Source organism: Trichomycterus rosablanca, chromosome 8, assembly GCF_030014385.1.
Source record: "Trichomycterus rosablanca isolate fTriRos1 chromosome 8, fTriRos1.hap1, whole genome shotgun sequence".
NCBI classification, from domain to species: domain Eukaryota; kingdom Metazoa; phylum Chordata; class Actinopteri; order Siluriformes; family Trichomycteridae; genus Trichomycterus; species Trichomycterus rosablanca.
In genome coordinates, this window is record NC_085995.1 from 2,362,127 (window position 1) to 2,379,743 (window position 17,617).

A 17,617-nucleotide genomic window follows, 5' to 3' on the forward strand; every position below is an offset into this window, starting at 1 on the left:
AGTGGCTCGACTTGGCTGACGATCCGAAGCAATATAATTCTCCTCAGGCAGACGCTGTTTTTCTCTAAAACACACCTGATGGACAAACATTCTCCCGCTCTTATGTAGACGCATTAGGCAAATGGGTTGGAAAGTATTTTTTTTGGACGCTGAATCACCTGCTTCATCTGATGCATTTGTATTTGAATCGAATCCATCTGCAAATCTGAGAAGCTCTTATTGATGAATTCACAAAAAGCTCCAGGGTGACTAAGTGAAAACGAAAACACACAGTTGAGGACAGAAAAATGCATTTAGGTTCTTTTATAAGCTTATCACGTGTTTTCTAAAATTCTGCATATTAAAAATAAACACAGAGCAATTTGGAAGCTGCTGCAACACAGAGGACACTGTCCATGGTCTACTGTACAGAGGATGCAAATACCGGCTTTAAAATTGGTGCCTCAATTCTCAAATCTTTGGTAGTGTAAAGCTCACTTGACAGTGAACAGTGATACCCATTTTACAGTGGCTTCTAAGCAGGTTCTTTAATTACATCTGCACAACAAATTTCCTCCCAGCATAAGCTGACAACTTGCGTCAAACTAGCCCTATTTATACGATCAAAGAGAATTCACCAGCTTCATCAGAATCACATATGTGTTCGTTTTAAGTGTGTTAGAAGTGGGTTTGACTGGAAGTCCAGGCACCAGCATCCAAAACACAACCTTATAAATAAGGTAAGAAACAGGCAGCAGGTCCAGCGATCATCAAACATCTATAACAGAGACCAGGCAAGAATCTTAATCAGTAAACTAGGGCATAGCTAGAGCTGAAATACACTCAGAGTTGCCAGGTCCAGCGAATATATACAGTCCCAAGTCTGTCTAGAACTCACTCTGTAGAAGCTGAAACTAACCCAAAATCTGAGGTGTTACGGACATTTGAAGAAAACTAAAATGGCAAAAGAACTAGGCATAACATTATGACTATCTCTTCATCATGGCACCTGTTAGTGGGGGGGATATATTAGGCAGCAAGTGAACATTTTATCCTCAAAGTTGATGTTAGAAGCAGGAAAAATGGGCGAGCGTGAGGATCTGAGCGAGTCTGACGAGGGCCAAATTGTGATGGCTAGACGGTTAGGTCAGAGCATCTCCAAAACTGCAGCTCTTCTGGGGTGTTCCCAGTCTGCAGTGGTCAGTATCTATCAAAAGTGGTCCAAGGAAGGAACCATGGCAAACCGGCGACAGGGTCATGGGCGGCCAAGGCTCAGTGATGCACGTGTGGTTCGATCCAACAGACGAGCTACTGTAGCTCAAACTGCTGAAGAAGTTCATGCTGGTTCTGATAGAAAGGTGTCAGAATACGCAGAGCATCAGTTTGTTGCGTATGGGGCTGCAAAAGGGAGACCAACACAATATTAGGAAGGTGGTCATAATGTTATGCCTCATCTGAGTATGTCTTTGGTACCTCTTCTAGCAATCTATATAATTTGTTTGTTTGTTTGTTTATTAGGATTTTAACGTCATGTTTTACACTTTGGTTACATTCATGACAGGAACGGTAGTTAGGTAGGTTATATCGAACACAGTCATGGACAATTTTGTATCTCCAATTCACCTCACTTGCATGTCTTTGGACTGTGGGAGGAAACCCACATGGACACGGGGAGAACATGCAAACGCCCCACCTGGGGATTGAACCCAGGACCTTCTTGCTGTGAGGCGACAGTGCTACCTACTTAGCCACTGTGCCGCCGGCAATCTATATAAAATGTATATGTTTAGAGTGATATTATTACTATTATTATTCGAGTTAGCATTTGACTATATCATTATATTATTAATAATATTATTATTCCTTTATAATAATTTCATATTTCATTCAAAAACATTTGATAATATCAAAAGGACTAAATGTGACTTGTACTCACTCCTTTCTGTTCTTTTCCTCTCCTGTACCCTCTGGCTCTCTTTATTTGTTAATTTTATTTGTTTGATTAATTTAATTCCTGATTAGAATTCAAGATTACCTTAAAATCTATTTTAAACATTTACACAGTCAATTCCATCTGCTTTTTGTTGTCATTCGAGCTGAAGTATACTTGTATGCTATTTTCTGTCGTCTCTTCTTTCGTGCCTTTTCAAGACCTATTTACAGTCTTAAAGCGTTTTCTTGTGAACATTTCTCTCATGTTCCTCAGTAAATGCTAAATAGATGTTTATTTTAATTTTGTAATGTTTGTAATGTTAGCTTTCTGACGGCTATATTACATTTAACATGTGCAAACTCTCAATTTGGAGGTAAAACAGCAAACCTGGCAACTCTGAAAACACTTTACCAATCAAACCAAATAATACGCTCAGTGAACACAGTACACACACAAGTAACACTGTGATACTTAACACTGAAAAACAGAAACTTATGGACTTAAACGGGCAAGAAACACACGGTGTAAACTCAAAACAGCTAAAATTAATCAACATAATCAACTGACACAAAACTGGTGCAAAATAAAAAGCATAAACAGCGCTAGAACTCAATGGAACGAAAACGGGTGCGATCAGTACATGGTCAAACGGGAGCAGCCATCTTGCGCATGGGAACTGTAGTCAGGGTTAACTGTGTCATAATTTGGCTGAGGCAGCAGTAAAGCACTGACAAAAAAAGTGTACGTAAACTTTTAGGTTTTAAAAGATTCTAAACAAAAAGCTTGACATAAATGGAACAAAGTTCTAAAAACAATAACAGATTTTTGCCTCTCTGGCAAGTCTGAGCTCAAACCGAAACCATTAATCAACAACAAAAAAACTTGCAATAAATCTTTTACTTCATAATCAAAATTTGCAGTGCAGTGCAGAATTTGATTGTCTTACGCAAACAATGGGCACAAAGCTGAATTACCACCCCGAACAGGGCGGCAGTCTATTCACTTACTTCCACAGAGGGGACACATTCAGCAGCCCATCCATCTTCAGCAGTTTTGGCGGAGACGGGAGGAAAACAGACTACCCAGAGAAAACCCACGAGGATACGAAGAGATCATGAACTTATTACAAGGATCAAACCAAGATCGTCAGGACCCATAAGGCTGTGTGACACTCACTCTTATTGATATAGAGTTGTATGGAATTCAGACTATAACAGACATGCCACCAAATTTTGGAGTGTGTGTGTGAGTGTGTGTGTGTGAACTTGTTTGTATACGTTTACATTTTTACATTTTTCTGCATTTAGCAGATGCTTTTTATCCAAAGCGACTTACAGTATTGTGACAGTATATTATCTAAGCAATTAAGAGTTAAGGGCCTTGCTCAGGGGCCCAACAGTGGCAACCTGGAAGTGGTGGGGCCTGAACCAGCGACCTTTCAATTACTAGTCCAGTACCTTAACCACTAGACTACAACTGCCCTTTATGTTTAAAAGAGAACTTGTGAGTTCAGGCACTTAACATTCTTTTTTAGCCATATGGTGCATACTGGGACTTACACTATATGACCAAAAGTATTCGGACACCTGACCATGAGCTTGTCGGACATCCCGTTTCACAAACAAATGCTTTTAAAATAGAGTGACCTCTACTTAATGTGATATTTTCAGCTATAACAAGGTTTCTCAGAAGATTTTAAACGACTATGTCTGTGGGAATTTGTGCCCATTCAGTTAAAATAGGACAGAATTTGTATGGATGGGCATTGATTTGGGTCCAGTTCATTCCAGAGCTGTTGAGTGGGGTGCTGAGGAGGTTAGCGCTCTGTGCAGTGCAGAAAAGGGCCTTCCCTAAACGGTTGCTGCGAAGTCGGAAGCATATAATTTCCTTCTATAATTATTGTGTTGTGGCTGAACCACACAAATCGAACCATCCTGAGGGGTGTCCCAATACTTTTGTCCTCTCAGTGTATGTGAAGTCGTGTTGACGCTTCACCCAGCAGCGCTTCAGGGTCCAGTAAGCAAAACTCACATTTAACCGCTTTGGCATTTCTAGGTTACGTTCTCCTTTAAATGTAAAATCGGCATCCCATGATGCAGCACTGGAACTTTATCTTACATAACGCGCTGATGGAAAGGTCAGCAGACGGCAGGATGCCCGCTACACCAACCGCCGAGAGAGGAGCTCCACTTAAAGTGAACATTATTCCAAGAGGCTTCTCATTAAACGTGTCCTGGAATTATATAATAATAATTATATACATAATACTGAAATATAGGTGTAACGGAAAAGATGGAGTCTAGATATTAACAAAAATAAATAAATTAATTAATAAATAAAGACAGTGTCAGAAAATCCTACAAACCCAATTCTAGAAAAAATGGGACAGTAGGTACCATGCCAATAAATACAGGACGCAGTCTTTGTTTATATGATGTATTTAGATATTAGATATAGATATTTAATATGTTATCTAACCAACACAGGCCCTCGAGTGGTGATGCAGTGTATTAGCCAACCCAGGCCCACTAGGATCAGGGTTCGAATCTCATCGGTGCCTGGGCTGGCATCTACAGTGCCACGATTGGCTCTGTCTGGGAGGGAGGGGTGATGGCCAAAGCCCTTCCTTGTGCCCAGTGTTTTACGGTGACACCGGATCCGCCACGTCCGGTTTCACAATAAAGCATTTTTGTAAACAAATCAGGCTCAGGTCTCATCATTTACGACCCCCCGTACCCAGAACCCTCATTTCGCCAGCGCCCCAGCTTCTGTAATTAAACATTAAACCTATAATGAGTTCTCATATCTAAATGGCGAAGGGTCTGAGCAGTGCAGCAGTCGTCTGGCCTGGCATCTACAGAGTCATGATTGGCTATGTCTGGGAGAAAATGAAGGGGTGGGGTGGCCAAAGCCCTGCCCTGCGCCCAGTGTTTCACAATGAAACCGGACCCACTGCAACCCTGACCAGGAAAAAGTGGTTGATGAAAATGAAATGAAATGAAAGGTTGCCAGGTGTTCAGGTTGTAATACAGCAGGGTTTGTGTTCAAGAGGTTACAGAATCATCCTGCACTTTTTTAGGGCTCAAATCTGGCAACCGGTGTTCTTATTTATTAGGACGTGTTACCTGTCTGCTTTGATGAAATTCCTAAATGTTTTAAACCTTCACAAATAAACACGGATGAGACAAAAACACTAAAACAAAATATTCGATTGTACTTGTAATAATTTATAACGCATTTACAAAATACAAATGTGTTTTTAGGGACTTAAAACTTAGGGTTGAGATTTGTAAATGAATATATTCATTGTACCATTCATTTACCAGGGCTTTATCCTGATCAGGGTCACAGTGGGTCCAATTCAATGAAAGAAAGGCAGGAAACACCTCTCATACACATGCACACACAATTTCTAGTAGCTCCAATTAGCCTGACTGCATGACTTTACTGATGTGGGAGGATACCGGAGCACCCAAAGGAAACCCACACAGACGCTGGGAGAACATGCAAACTACACACAGAAAGGACCCTGAATGATCGAATTCAGGCCCTTCTTGGTGTACGGCAACAGAGCTACCCAGTGCACGCTTAATGTTGCAAGTAAAGTAGTTTTGCATGTTCTCACCTTCCACCTCAGAGCAGCTTTTCTACTTTATTTAAGTGTGTGTGTGTGTGTGTGTGTGTGTGTGTGTGTGTGTGTGAATCCCTGTGAAGCATCAGAGCCACATTCAAGAAACAATCCTACTTTTCCCCCAGTGATTCTAAATGGTCCTGGATTTACTGCAGCCCAGACCAGGAGGAGAAAATGAATTGATCTGCATGGATTATTTTAATAGTTTCCACTTTACGTTCTGCGCTCTCTCCAGGAAAACCGCCGCGCTAGCTTTGCTTCGGTGCCGTTTTACACGAGCTCGTCGATGCTTTTGATTCCTGCGTGGCGTCCCTGTAAAAAATTATAAATGACTCTGGGCTTCGGCGACACGATAAAGTAAAGCGCCAATGAGCGCTTATCAGCCCGAGCAACAATACGTGCTGGTTCTCTTCTAAGAACTCCATGTCAAGGCCCATTTTGTGTCAAGGCCTGTATTATCGATTCAGCTGCCATTTTTAATGGGATTTTTCACATTTCCAGTCTGAACGAAGCCCGGACGTCACGGAGCGTCGCCGTTCCGAACGGACAGCTTACGAACGCATTACCTCGCGGCTCTGCGGCAGCGGGAACGGCTCGTTTTTAACGCGTATGGAAACAGTAATTGTGTCTTTCCCCACAGGAACTGGAAATTGACATGCTCTGGAGAACCGGCGACTAATTATCTTTGAGAAGAGCAGCGATATAAAATACTCGCTTCTAACCGGGGTTTATTACATATCATTACTGTGAGCCAGGCCTGCACATCAATCCACACACACACACACACACACACACACAATATGGCCGGACTGCACACAATAAAGCATTTTTGTAAACAAATCAGGCGCAGGTCTCATCATTTACGACCCCCTGTACCCAGAACCCTCATTTCGCCAGCGCCCCAGCTTCTGTAATTAAACATTAAACCTATAATGAATTCTCATTTATCTAACTGGCGAAGGGCTCGGATCTAAAGCTTTCTAAATAGAGCCTCGCGGGAGGCCCGGCTGACCCTTTGAAGCCATAATTACTGCTGCTTTCAGAAAAAAGAGATGACAGAAATATAGGAAGAGGAAAAAAACAGGCGGGCACAGAGGTCTTAGTTAGTGTTGGAAGCGTATTCTGTCTGAAATTGCTTTCACATCCTAAATAAACAAAAACAAAAATAGTTGTTTTTCTCATTTTAAAACCAGATCTGTTCTTATTTTGCTTTCTAAATGTATTTACTTTGCTAAAACTGTATCTGTTGCATAAAAGCAATAAAACACACAGGGTCACGTATAAAATCCCGGCTGTAATAATGTACCATAATGACTATATAACATATTCATTTTAATATTTATTGTTTCTGTAATAACAACAGCTAAACCCAATTGCATAACACTTCCTCTCCACTGGTGCTGACCCCCGTCCCGATTGAGGAGAGCAAACTGACACACGCCCCTACCGACACGTGTGCTGAATCCGACTGCATCTTTTCACCTCCACGAGGAGAGTTCATATGCGGATCAGCTTTGTGTACGGAGAGCCACACCCTGATTACATTATTCCTGGACATTATTCCTGGTGCAGAAGCCATTAATCAGCCAGTAGAGGTCGTAAGTGCATCAGTTATGAGAGTCTCCCTTCCCTGTATGAACAACAGCCAATCGCTGTTCATGTAGGCGTCCAGCCCAACCGGATGGTAGAGCTGAGTTTCGAACCGACAAGTTTGAAATGTCAGCTCTGGTGTGTTAGTGTATTTTACCGCTGTGCCACCTGAGCGGCTAAACGTCTGTTTGTTGTATAATGCCGAGTGTTAAAAATTCTCTATAATAGCATCTATCTATCTAGTATCTATCTATCTATCTATCTGTCTGTCTGTCTGTCTGTCTGTCTGTCTGTCTGTCTACCTACCTACCTACCAACCTACCTACCTACCTACCTATCTATCTACCTAATGTGACTGATAAGGCACGTTAGCAGATGTTACTATATACTGTATATATACATAAAGAATTCCTTTAGTGTGTATTTATACTGTTAGACACATTAAAAAGCAGCTTGTTTGTATTTATACATAATTTGTGTAACGTCTGTAAAACACCTACAACGTAATCTGTTAAATTAACTCGCGTACAACACGCTAGCTCACCACAGCTCAAGTTCTACAGTTTGAATGTCAGTTCTGCTATCAGCCGACCGGGCGTTCACACAGACACAACCAGTGGGGGGCAATGATGGCTGAACAGGGATTCCTCATAACTTTTGGAATTGTGACGTCTTCTGGCTCTCCGTGCGCGATACACATCTCCATATGAACACACCTCAGGCAGGTGAACACAGATACGACTAGATACAAAAATACAAAAATCTTATTTAATTCAGCAGGAGTTAAAAAAAAGAGATCTGGCAACCTGGCTCAGTTACACGGCTGCACTGATTTGCATCTGGTTTTGGTAGGCGGAAGAATTGAGCTGCAAAATCAGCAGCAGTAATAACATTATACGTAACAACAGACGTACAACATTATAGTCACCTTTTTACATCCTTTTTAGGCAACTTTAACACTTTCAGCGCAATTCTGTGAGTCAAAAAAGGCGCAATGCGAGTCTTCGTGATTCATGCTTTTTACAGATAACACTCAGGATGTTCGTGCAGAACAGCTCAGCCGTCGTCGTGCAGACATCGACGTATAAATAATAAACTGTTCACGACAGGCTTTTTGTCAGTAATAATCATAATTGCATATTCAGAGCCGGCGTCGGGTTTAAAATGTGAAAACAATAATAAATAAGGACGCATTAACGTACCATTAGTGTGAGAGCGTTTCAACCAGGAGCTTCTGCAGAGGAGTCGCTTTTACTTGTAATAATGTCTCGTTAATGTAGCCTGCAGAAACAGAGACCTGAGTGTGTGTGTGTGTAGGTGTGTGTAGGTGTGTGTGTGTGTGTGTGTGGTTCGGCTGTCAGTCGGCTTGTCTTTTTTCACTTCATTATACTGTCTATTATAGTCTGTGAGCCTCAATTATTCCCTGCTCGTCCCGCTAAGCCGCCCTAATTAAAAGCCTCCTCATTTTGCATTAATATGGCTTTATTAATTTATTTACTTTGCTGGAAACGCTTCCGTCAGTTTCACTTACGTCTGCATGTATGGAAAATAATGAGGGGGATCCTGCACTTCTGCTTCATGGACTGGACAAAAACGCTAGTCCTTTACATCCTATTAAACATGCATTAAATAGCAAAACACCTTCAGATTATTCAGTTCAGGGTTTTCAACCATGCCCGTAAATAACAGGTGCATAACAACAATTATATAGAATTAATAATGTGCTTTTAATTTGTAGTCCTGCTTTAATTCAACAATGTCTTCTTAGAACTAAATGGGCACAATTCCCTCAGACACACTCCAAAATCTTGCAGAAAGCAAAAATTGCCTCTATGACACGGCTGCAGGGTGCAAATCACCTCACCGCTGAACAAAAACAGAACAAATGACCCCCAAGACTTTTGGGATAATATTCCAGGACTGAAGAGTCAAAGGTGGAACATTTTGAAAGACCTAGGTCCTGTTATATCAACAGTGAAACATGGTGGCGGTAGTGTGACGATCTAGGGCTACTTTGCTTCTACAAGACCTGGACAACAATCCTGAAGGAGAACATCCACTCCAACAGTTTGTGACCTAAAGCTCAAGCAAAGAGTCAAAGTGCTTCTTAAATCCTGTTGAGATGTAATCTCTGTGCCAAAATAATGCATGGTGGTGGTGTGTTAGTGTGTGTTGTGCAGGTATGAGTGAATCAGACACAGCAGCGCTGCTGGAGTTTTTAAATACCGTGTCCACTCATTGTCCACTCTATTAGACACTCCTACCTAGTTGGTCCACCTTGTAGATGTAAAGTCAGAGACGATCGCTCATCTATTGCTGCTGTTTGAGTCGGTCATCTTCTAGATCTTCATCAGTGGTCACAGGACGCTGCCCAAGGGGCGCTGTTGGTTGGATATTTTTGGTTGGTGGACTATTCTCAGTCCAGCAGTGACAGTGAGGTGTTTAAAAACTCCAGCAGCGCTGCTGTGTCTGATCCACTCATACCAGCACAACACACACTAACACACCACCACCATGTCAGTGTCACTGCAGTGCTGAGAATGAGCCACCACCTACATAATACCTGCTCTGTGGTGGTCCTGTGGGGGTCCTGACCATTGAAGAACAGCATAAAAGGGGGCTAACAAAGCATGTAGAGAAACAGATGGACGAGTCAGTAATTGTAGAACTACAAAGTGCTTCTATATGGTAAGTGGAGCTGATAACATGGACAGTGAGTGTAGAAACAAGGAGGTGGTTTTAATGTTATGGCTGATCGGTGTTTACTAGGTCTTTCAGTGGAACATTCCTGGAGAAGTATATCATTAACTACGATTAATAATAAGGAGGAGTGTCCACATACTTTTGACCCTACACTTAAATACTAATATTTATAATTCTGATTTAAAAGTACGATTGATTTGATTCATGTCAGTGAAAAACAGAACAGCAGGACACATTTCATTCAGACTGTTTTTCTTATTGCTTGTTTACTGTCATTTTTTTTTTTCCAGAGCTGCTCTTGTTTGTTTGGAGGATTGAGAGGAAGGTGCCCAGACATGTTTGCAAAAACACTTTTCAACACCGACACCCCCCCCCCCCCCCCCCCCCCAAAAACAAATCGAAAGTTAAACAAAAACAGGGAACAGTAATAAAATCTGACAAATTAAAATATTGAAACTGTGTCACGAGCATGCATGCACCCCCAACAGATAAACAAAACAAAAATGAACGTGTATATTTATATTACTAGTTTAGTTGGGTTCATTTAGCACAATGGTGGAAGCTATGCTATGGGTACCAGCAGTTCTGGGGTTCGAATCCCAGGCTGGGCTCACAAATACGGAAGGCGCATGGTTACATTTAAATTTTTGGCATTTAGCAGACGCTTTTATCCAAAGCGACTTACAGTACTGTGACAGGATACAGTCTGAGCATTTGAGGGTTAAGAGCCTTGCTCAAGGGCCTAACAGTGGCAACCTAGCATTGGTGGGGCTTGAACCAGCGACCTTTTGATTACTAGTCCAGTACCTTAACCGCTAGGCTAAAGCTGTCCTACTAGTGTTACATGAAACTAGTCATAAGAGGGATACATCAGTGCACCCTCAGTGCAGGTCCCAAGCCCAGATAAATAGGAGTGTTGCATCAGGACGGGCATCAGGCATAAAAACGGTGCCAAATTAAATATAAATAAAGGAGCGACCACAAGGAATTACAGATCTGCACTTATTTTAAACTACAGTCCAGCTTAGAGAACGTGAGGAACAGTGTGTGCAAGTCTGTCGCTGTTAATGATAAGAACACAGAGGTTCCTATATTGGTGATATTAGATTGTTTATAGGAGGGTGACAAAGTGTACAGAGCAACAGATGTGCTCCAGGCAGTAAATGTATACCCACGTCTGTAGCTAAAAGCCAGACGTAGCTTATAAAACAATCAATAAATATACGCACCAGATTCGTGATATAAAACCAGCCGTGAGAGGAAGGTGCAGCGTCTGCAGGTTTGCTATAGAACCTGATGCTAACGTGCTCTAGTTTTATAAAATAACACGCTCAGGGTTTTCGTCTGATAAATGAGTCTCGCTATCATGGCGACTACTGCGCTAGAGTTACAACCACTGTTCGAATTAGCATGGAGGGATTGTGGGGCTCTGACCCTCTTAAGAGGTAAACACAACCGTCAAAGGGGTATTAATTAGTTAGCTAAACTCTGACTTCAAGCTAAACTTAAAAACTAGCTGATGTTAGCATTTATACATATGTAGTAGACATAATGTAATTAAGAAACTCTGATAGAAATAAAGTGTTTTAAAGAAGCTAGATAGCTGCTAACATTAGCAACAGTAGCATACACCTTCTCTAATAAAGATTCAACCAGAAATGGGAGTAAAAGCAGGCAGATGAGATGAGAAACGGTACGGTCCACCGTCTGAAATCATATTCTTCCATTCTTAGGGTGTATTTGTACCCACTGTTACCACTCATTTAAGTTAGAAAGGAATAAATAAAGATATACAGTCGACCCTTGAGCTACGAACCGTTTACCATACGAACATTTGGGGTTACGAGCGATCTTTTTCAACGTAACGTATGGACAAATTTTGGATTACGAACCGGAATTCGCGAAACGTGACGTCATGAACAAGTTTACTCCGACCGTCTCTCTCTCTATCTCTCTCTCTCTCTCTATATATATATATATATATACTGTATATACAGTGAGCGAACATTCGGACAGCGGACTGTGTTTTTTTCGGTGTTTTCTTTATATTTTGTAAAATTCTATAGGAATATGAGTTATTATTGTTTCTGGTAGATACATTTTATTAAAAAAAGAAGGAAATGTATTATGGTGTATGGTACAGCACACGTACTGTACTGAAATGTGATGTGTGTTTATGTACAGTACTACTGTGTATTGTTTATTATTGTTTATTACAGGAATGTCTATTCTATAATGTAAGATTTAAGGGAGAATATACTTGTATTTATAACAAAAAAGAGCATTTAAGACATTAGAAAGGTTAGGTGGGGGGGGTTGGGAGGTCTGGCACGGATTAATTTTGTTTACATTATTTCTTATGGGAAAAATAGGTTTAACTAACGAACATTTTGACTTAAGAACAGCCCTTCAGAACCAATTAAATTCGTAAGTCAAGGGTCTACTGTATCTCTTTACTTGGTTATCATATATATAGTGAATATCCAGTCTGCAGGGAAAAAAAAGTAGCTTACAAACATCTATGCCTGCGTTCCAAACATCATTCTAAAAAATAAATAGAAATACAGGTCACATCGTCTTTAAGCGTACACGAAACCTGACATCATGATCGGTATAAACGCTGCGTGTTTGTGTTACGCTGCAGATTCTAGCCGAGAGAAACCGAAGCTTTGCAGTTGCTGATCGTCTAATGGAACCTGTATGAACCGCCTTACGAAATCTCAAAATCTACATAACATAACGGCGTTTAGACCTCATCCAGACAGCTGGGATCTTCCCACTCTGGCTAAACGCATTTTCCTGCGACCAAGTGATGCAGATTTATGAAACTGATCTCGTGTATAGAGTTCTGAGTGGAATTAAACTAAACTGATTTGCTTCTCTCAGCGGGGGAGGAAAGTGTCAGGGATTTATTTCATATGGAAGTGAACGACGTGGTGACGCCATGAACCTGGGCACTGGGTTCAGTCCCTGGAACTGTAGGGGAGTTTCTTACAGTGCCTCCCTGCTCAAACGTATATTTGTCCATTGGCTTTATATACTTGAATATATGTTTACCCTTTTAGTGTACTGTAAAATGTGCTTTATTTTAGCATCGTGGCTCAAGAAAATGTGTATTTGTTTCCAAATGTTGCAGAAAGCAATGCATTATATTGTTTTTACAATTTTATTCCTGCATTTTCTCCCTTTTGCTTCCAATTTAGTCGTTGCCAATTAGTCTTCCTTTGTTGTGGACCCTCCAACGTGTGCGCGGCCCACTGACCCCTTCTTATTTGGCCGTACTTCGGTGGATTTGCACACAGAGAGTCACGCACTGATCTCCACGTTCCTCCATCTCTGTACAGGCGCCTCGGGCTACTAACCAGGGTCCTTACACAGCGTAAAAGACCCCGCCCGAATTTTAAGTCCGGATTTTTCCCACCCAGCAGACTGGGCACCCAAAACATTGCACTATTAAGCTTTTATGTTAATCGCAAACAATAATAAGCTCCATCCTGCTTTTATTGAAGCAATAAAAAGCATCTTACCCAGGACGCCGACGCGGAAGTTGAGCGTGATGACGATGACGTTGCCGTAGCTGGCCAGCACGCTGCCGTCGATCATGTTCCCCGTGCCCTCCATGTAGGATCCTCCGTGAATGTAGACCATCACAGGTTTGGCGCCCGTGTCTCGGATGTCTGCAAGAGTGGCTACGATTAAACCTGCTCACTGTGGGCACTAAAAAAGTAAAAAACCTCAACACGCGACCCTCTCAGATACCAGGCGTCAGACGCCGACGTGTAAGGGTTCGACCTGATCGAACGCTACACGTTTGATCGTCTTTGTCGGATAGCAGATTTTAACAATGGAAACGGAGGAGCATGCTGATTTTTCCTGCTACGGAATTAATTGCACTAATAAGCGCAGCTGAAAACGCATTAAAATGAGTAAATAATAATAATATTAATAACATATACAAGGCCACGGTTGAAAAGGGCTGCAGGGCTGTTTTGACAGGCGTGAATCTCTGTCTTGCTGTTTGGCCCCGAGTGTTGGCACAGATAGTCTGGGCACACATTCAAACCCTTTTATATATTGTATGTGTAGTTGCCATGGCTACTGCAGACGGAAAAATTCCCAAATCCACACGGAAAATAAATAAATAAAACAAAATAAATAAATAAACACGCCGAACAGCAAACCGGCTTCATCCTTCTATCAAATATCACATTTACAGATGTTTAAGCAGGACGTCTCGGTACGTTTGAGTCAAAAACATTTAAACATTTGGAGTTTATTTGTTTTTAATTGATATAATCTGGTACTCTGGTATCTTAGAGAGCCGAGGTGTAAAAAAAAGGAAAGAAATACAATCTAGGCTGACGTATACGCATCTCACACGAGAGAGACGAGAGTGGATCATGAGAGAATGAAAAAGAGGAGAATGAAAGATCTCCTGTGCCGGTGAGGCACAGGACACTCAGACTAATGGAAACAGAGAAAGAGACACAGAGGAAACGAAAGACGGACAAAATAACGAGGTGGAGAGAAGAAAGAAGCGTTATTAGTCATGTCAGTGTTATCAGGAACCTCTTTTGTTTGAACCTGAACAAAGACTCGCACGTTTTAAAACATCGGACCCGATCGGTCCTGTCGCCTGATCTCAGTTTTATTATTTTGTTACGCTGCACGTGGTACGGAAACCTCCAGCACCGGGAAACCAGAACTTGTTTTAACTAACGCTGGCCAAAGGTTTCACTTAAAGTGCCAAGGGTTTCTATTTTCCAGTTTCTGGAACCAACTGGACATAATGGAACTTGAGGGCACAGCTAGAATTACAGCTGGACACCAACTTTACCAGTACCAAATGAACCCTTTAAATTTTATATCAAAAGGACCTGATGGTAAAACTGCACACACACACACACACATGCACACTACAGGTACTAAGTCCAAGCAATTGAGGGTTAAGGGCCAACAGTGGCAATCAAGCAGTGGTGAAGCTTAAACCAGTAACCTTTCGATTACTAGTCCAGTACCTTAACCTCTAGGCTGGTACTTCGCCGGGTGTGGCTAGCAGCACTGTTAATCTGGTTTGTTACCATCACACTGTCCAGTACTTTATCCATTAGCCACCAGTGCACTTCCAAAGATTCCAGTTTAAGTCTGAGTACCAAACGTTCCAGTTCCAGTAATGTGGCTGCCAGTTTTAGTACCAGTGCTGCCATTTTTATCTTATCTATCCTATCCTACTGTCCTATTCTGTCCTGTCCTGTCCTACCCTACCCTACCCTACCGTCTTGTCCTATCCTATCCTATCCTATCCTATCCTATCCTATCCTAAGAGCCTTGTTCAAGGGCCCAACAGTGGCAACCAAGCAGTGGTGGGGCTTGAACTGGTAACCTTTCGATTACTAGTCCAGTACCTTAACCTCTAGGCTGGTACTTCGCCGGGTGTGGCTAGCAGCACTGTCTGCATCTGGTTTGTTGCCATTACACTGTTCAGTACTTTATCTATTAGCCACCAGTGCACTTCCAAAGATTCCAGTTTAAGTCTGAGTACCAAACGTTCCAGTTCCAGTAATGTGGCTGCCAGTTTTAGTACCAACGCTACCCTACGCTACCCTACCCTATCCTATGCTATCCTATCCTATCCTATCCTATCCTATCCTAGGATCCTATCCTATTCTACTGTCCTATCCTATCCTATCCTATCATCTTATCTTATCTTATCTTATCTTATCTGTCTTGTCCTGTCCTGTCCTGTCCTGTCCTGTCCTGTCCTGTCCTGTACTAGTACCCTACCCTACCCTACCCTACCCTACCCTACTATCCTTTCCTGTCCAGAGAGAAAAATCGGTTCATTTTTTTCAGTGTCTGTTTTACCACCACTTTATCCTGGTCAGGGTCGCAGTAAGTCTGATTTATTGGACGAAAGGCAGAAAACACCCCACACAGGTCGACAATCCATCACAGGGCACACACACACACCTAGGTGGACTTTAGTACCTCCAATTAACCTGACTGCATGAGTCTGTGGAAGGAAACCCTCAGACACGGGGAGAACATGCAAACTTCACACAGATAGGACCCAGCCCGCTCCACCTGGGGATCGAACCCAGGACCTTGTTGCTGTGAGGCGACAGTAATATGAGTCTGATTATGGCTTTATCATTTTTTTGTATTAAAATGACGATACAGTTCCAGTTACTGATACTATTACTGTCACGTAATGGAAAAAGAACCAGAACCTGAAGAACCCAGAACCTCAAGTTGCATTGCGTCCAGTCTGGCCCAGTTTCAGTTTAGTTCTTCCACGTGCAGCGACTACAGTGAATCACTTCTACACTTCACAGTCCTAATAACGTAAAGCTGCCTGACACTTCTGAACAAAACACATCAGCAGAGATTCCCAGCATTTCCAAACTGTGCTGAGAAAAAAAAAACACACACACGGTTAAAAACAAGTTCGCACTGCATCATGGTCAGGATTCATCATTCTGCCCCAAAGAGAGAAAAAAAACATAAACAACTAGATAATGTGAACGAGATGAAGGTTGAGGAGTTCATCTTTATCCAAAATAAATACGTACGAATGTGTGGATGAGGAAGGTGAGGGGGTCTAGTAATGTGGCGTAATCACACACACACACACACACACACACTCACACTTTACTTCACAACCAACCATCTGTAAGCACTGATGCTGAACCAACCATTAACGTATTATTTCCTATTTCAGAACACCATGATTTACATACAGCTTGTGTGGTATTTTAAAAATAAAATACCTATTTGACCTCTGGGTGGCGCTCTCACATAAACCAAATCTGAGGCTTTAAAGCTGGACGAGGAACAGCCAAACTCTGCTATGAGGCTTCACAGCTGGACGAGGAACAGACAAACTCTGCTATGAGTCTTAAAGTCTAAACAAGGAACAGCTGAACTTTGCTACAAGGCTTAAAAACTGGGCGAGGAACAGCCAAACTTTGCTATGAGGCTTCACAGCTGGACGAGGAACAGCCAAACTCTGCTATAAGGTTTCACAGCTGGACGAGGAAAAGCCAAACTCTGCTATGAGGCTTAAGAACTGAACGAGGAACAGCCAAACTCTGCAATGAGGTTTAAAAACTGGGCGAGGAACAGCCAAACTCTGCAATGAGGTTTAAAATCTAAGCAAAAAAACAGCCAAACTGTGTTATGAGGTTTAAAATCTGAGCGAGGAACAGCCAAACTCTGCTATGAGGCTTAAAAACTGGGCGAGTCCTGTGGTCCTGTGGTTGTGTATTTTTTACTCCATCTGGCCCCCAACATACAAAGTATTGGGACACCTACACGTTCCACCTACAGGATCTTCAGGTCGATAGCTGTTTGCTCAACACACTCACCGATACCCAACAACCTTTAGCACAGCCGAAACCCTGGCACCCCCATCGCACCGTGCCATCTGGTTATTAGCGCACTCAGAGACCAGGCTGGCACTTTATCACTCAGTCTGCGCCATCCCGCACCCTTGTAAATCTCATCGGGACGCTCTGTACGGCGCGAGAGGCGCCGCTCGAGAGACAGCGGACAGTGTGGATTGAGAGACGAGCGCTGCCAACGCTAACAGCTGCTTTGCTTGACGAGCTGCATGTGAGCGGCTGCCATCAGTGTGAGTTCTGTCATGCAGGACGGGCATTGTTTGGGAGGGAGGGCATATGCCACAGTCTGGGGGTGGCGACCAGTGTATTCTGCACTACACACACCCAAGCCGAGGGCCAGCCAAACTCTTCTATGAGGCTTAAAAACTGCACTAGGAA

The 17,617-nt window shown here is 42.4% G+C and overlaps 1 protein-coding gene across 1 annotated transcript in view; it reads right to left on the reverse strand.

Annotated features, from left to right (window-relative positions):
- The window catches only part of LOC134319648 (neuroligin-3-like), a 119,766-nt gene that overhangs the window by 33,456 nt on the left and 68,693 nt on the right, over positions 1-17,617 (reverse strand). The window contains exon 3 of the mRNA XM_063000941.1: positions 13,364-13,513. Within this exon, the coding sequence (XP_062857011.1) occupies positions 13,364-13,513 (150 nt within the window). The remainder of the gene's footprint in view (positions 1-13,363; positions 13,514-17,617) is intronic.